The following is a 2,600-nucleotide window of genomic DNA, read 5'->3' on the forward strand; positions in this document are numbered from 1 at the left end:
GTTTCACGTCTCCAAAATGAGCGTACGCATGGGTCAGAGCTGGCTGAGGGACCGCACATTTTCACGTCAAGTTTGGATTTTATAAATCACAACCTTGGCATAAAAAGTGGCGTACGCAAGTTTCTGGGCTCATATTGTGCGTACGCCACTTTTATAAATCCGACCCCTGGTGTGTAAGAAGCTGTTTTACACAGGTGAACTTCCTGTACAGGTTTAAACTTTGATAAGGCAATATCTTTTATCAGACAGTTCAACAAAGTCAGGACAATATTTTACAGCCTCATAAACCTCATAAATCCACTAAAAGTTACAACAATCACATGATTTCAGGGCTTCACCTACAACTCACTCTGACACAGAATGAGTCGAACATCCTGAACTCCATACCTGAATCCTCCGGACGCTGACGCGGCTCTCGAACAGCTTCTCGATGGCGGCGGGGAAGAAGAGCGTGACAGTGAGGCGCACGGCCGTGTATAGCGACACGGTCACGAACACGCGGCTGGCTGAAATGCGGTTTCCCAGCAGCACGTAGAGGGTGAAGGTGACGAAGAGGATGATCTTGCTGGCGCAGAAGAACGAGGCCATGTTGAGACCTCGTAGGTAGGAACTCTTCATGATCTTGGAGATTTCCTTCCTGAAAAATAAAATAAAATAAAAAGTATGACTGGTCTGAAACAGAAACACACTTGAAAGGCCAAACACAGAGCAGGCTATTCTAAAGCTAGGAGCTGTGCCGCCATCTTGGTAGGTGCTACATGGRGTCTTTAGATCCTGCCAAGAGACCATAACTACCTAAACCCAATGTTTTTATTTATTACTTTATTGTTTCTGATCTGTCTGAACAAACAGACCTGAAATATGAAGAAACTGGGTTTAAATCCCTGATGTTTTTACCTCCGGACCTCAGAGACCAGAGCAGCGAAGGGTTTCTCCCAGGCGTACATCTTGATGATCCTGATCCCAGAAACCACTTCATTCATGATGCGGATCCGGCTGTCTGTGAGAATGGCCGTCTTACTCCTGTAGAGACATTAGAGTTAACGCTGGAAAATTTATTATAAACAAAAAAAGATGTTTTCAGTAAATTATCTGTTGATCAGATCAATGAGAAATGAGCCAGATTCTTTGTGATGAGAACAAACGATGAGRCAGCGTTCAGAGAGGAAGTACAGCAGCTGACAGACTGATGCAAAATCAACATGGACACAACTAAACACGTCGTCAGACCACAGAGTGACCTATGTCCACTGAATGTCAACAGACCCGTTCTCGTGACCTGGAGAGGACTTTCTTGGTCTCCTAACATCTGATCCTGAACACAAACAGCATCTGTACTTTCTGAGGACATCCTGAGCAGCTGTGGAAACTGAATCATATTAGATTGATCCTCATATAATCATAATGATTGTCTTATATAACAGATGAAACAACATCTATTTCAGATCTCCAGTGACCGACAACCAGATCTCAGATCCAGGAGGTCCAAATGAGTTTTCTCAGCAGGGTAGCTGGACTCTCCCTTAGAGATCAGGTGAGCTCAGTTCTCCAGGAGAGACTCAGAGTAGAGCTGCTCCTCCACATCCACAGGAACCAGCTGAGGTGGTTCCTCTGGTAAGGAGGACCCCTGGACACCTCCCCAGGGAGATGTTCTGGACATATCAACCACGAAGGAGACCACTGGGGAAGACTCAGGACACCATGGAAGGACTATGTCTCTGAACTGGTCTGGGAACACCTCAGAGTCCTCCCAGAAGAGCTGGCTGTGGAAAGAGAGGTGAGTCTGAGACCTGCCTCTGGAGCGAGACGCAGACTCCAGAAGAAGTCCTGAAGCATCTYGACCTTCACTGCCTTATTAACAGTTTCTTCTGACATTATAAAGACAAGATCTCACCATTTCTGCCATTTTTGCTATTTTATACCTATTAACTGACTCTGTACATTACATCCTATATKAAAAAAAGTGAAAAACAAAAACAACTGGACTTRKAATTCRGAAGTTAAAGACGTTTTCGCTTCCCATCCAGGAGCTTTTTCAGTTCAAAGTCTGCAGTGAGCTGGGATGCTGACTACAAACTTACAACAGAAAAAGCCTCCTGGATGGGAAGCGAAAACGTCTTTAACTTCAGAAGTGAAAGTCCGGTTGTTTTTGTTTTTAAATTGTTTTTGATTGATCATGATGGATGGATAACTGAGAATCTTCACCAGCATTACATCCTAAAGCTTTATAGGATTCTGAAGAAAGCTGTGAGTCAGTGGTCAGAGCAATCATCCTCCAGCAAGAGAGTCAGAGGTTTGATTCCTGGCAGTCTGAAGTCACATGTCTGGGCAAGACTCTGAACCCCTTATTTCTTCCAGTGTGCCCCATCTGAATGATGATCTAAAGCTGATTAGATGCCACAGAATGATTTATCCTGATGATCTAAGGCAGAGGTCTGCAACCTTTACAATAAAAASAGCCATTTGTGCTGCTTGTCTCACTAATAAAATGTGTCCGGAGCCGCAAAACAAGCTACGACTGTGATTATCAACTGGCGGTCCATGGGCCTTTTCGAGGTCCTTTCGGGAACCTTTACGGTCAGTGGAGGTGACATTATAAA

At 44.5% G+C, this 2,600-nt stretch overlaps 1 protein-coding gene across 1 annotated transcript in view; it reads right to left on the minus strand.

Annotated features, from left to right (window-relative positions):
* Nucleotides 1-2,600, minus strand: part of abcc4 (ATP binding cassette subfamily C member 4 (PEL blood group)) — a gene marked incomplete at its 5' end in the record, with an annotated part of 32,652 nt that overhangs the window by 21,028 nt on the left and 9,024 nt on the right. The window contains 2 exon segments of the mRNA XM_014010737.1: nucleotides 388-637; nucleotides 898-1,023. Coding sequence (XP_013866191.1) covers nucleotides 388-637; nucleotides 898-1,023 — 376 coding nt within the window.

Source organism: Austrofundulus limnaeus, unplaced genomic scaffold (genome assembly GCF_001266775.1).
Source record: "Austrofundulus limnaeus strain Quisiro unplaced genomic scaffold, Austrofundulus_limnaeus-1.0 Scaffold72, whole genome shotgun sequence".
Lineage (NCBI taxonomy): Eukaryota > Metazoa > Chordata > Actinopteri > Cyprinodontiformes > Rivulidae > Austrofundulus > Austrofundulus limnaeus.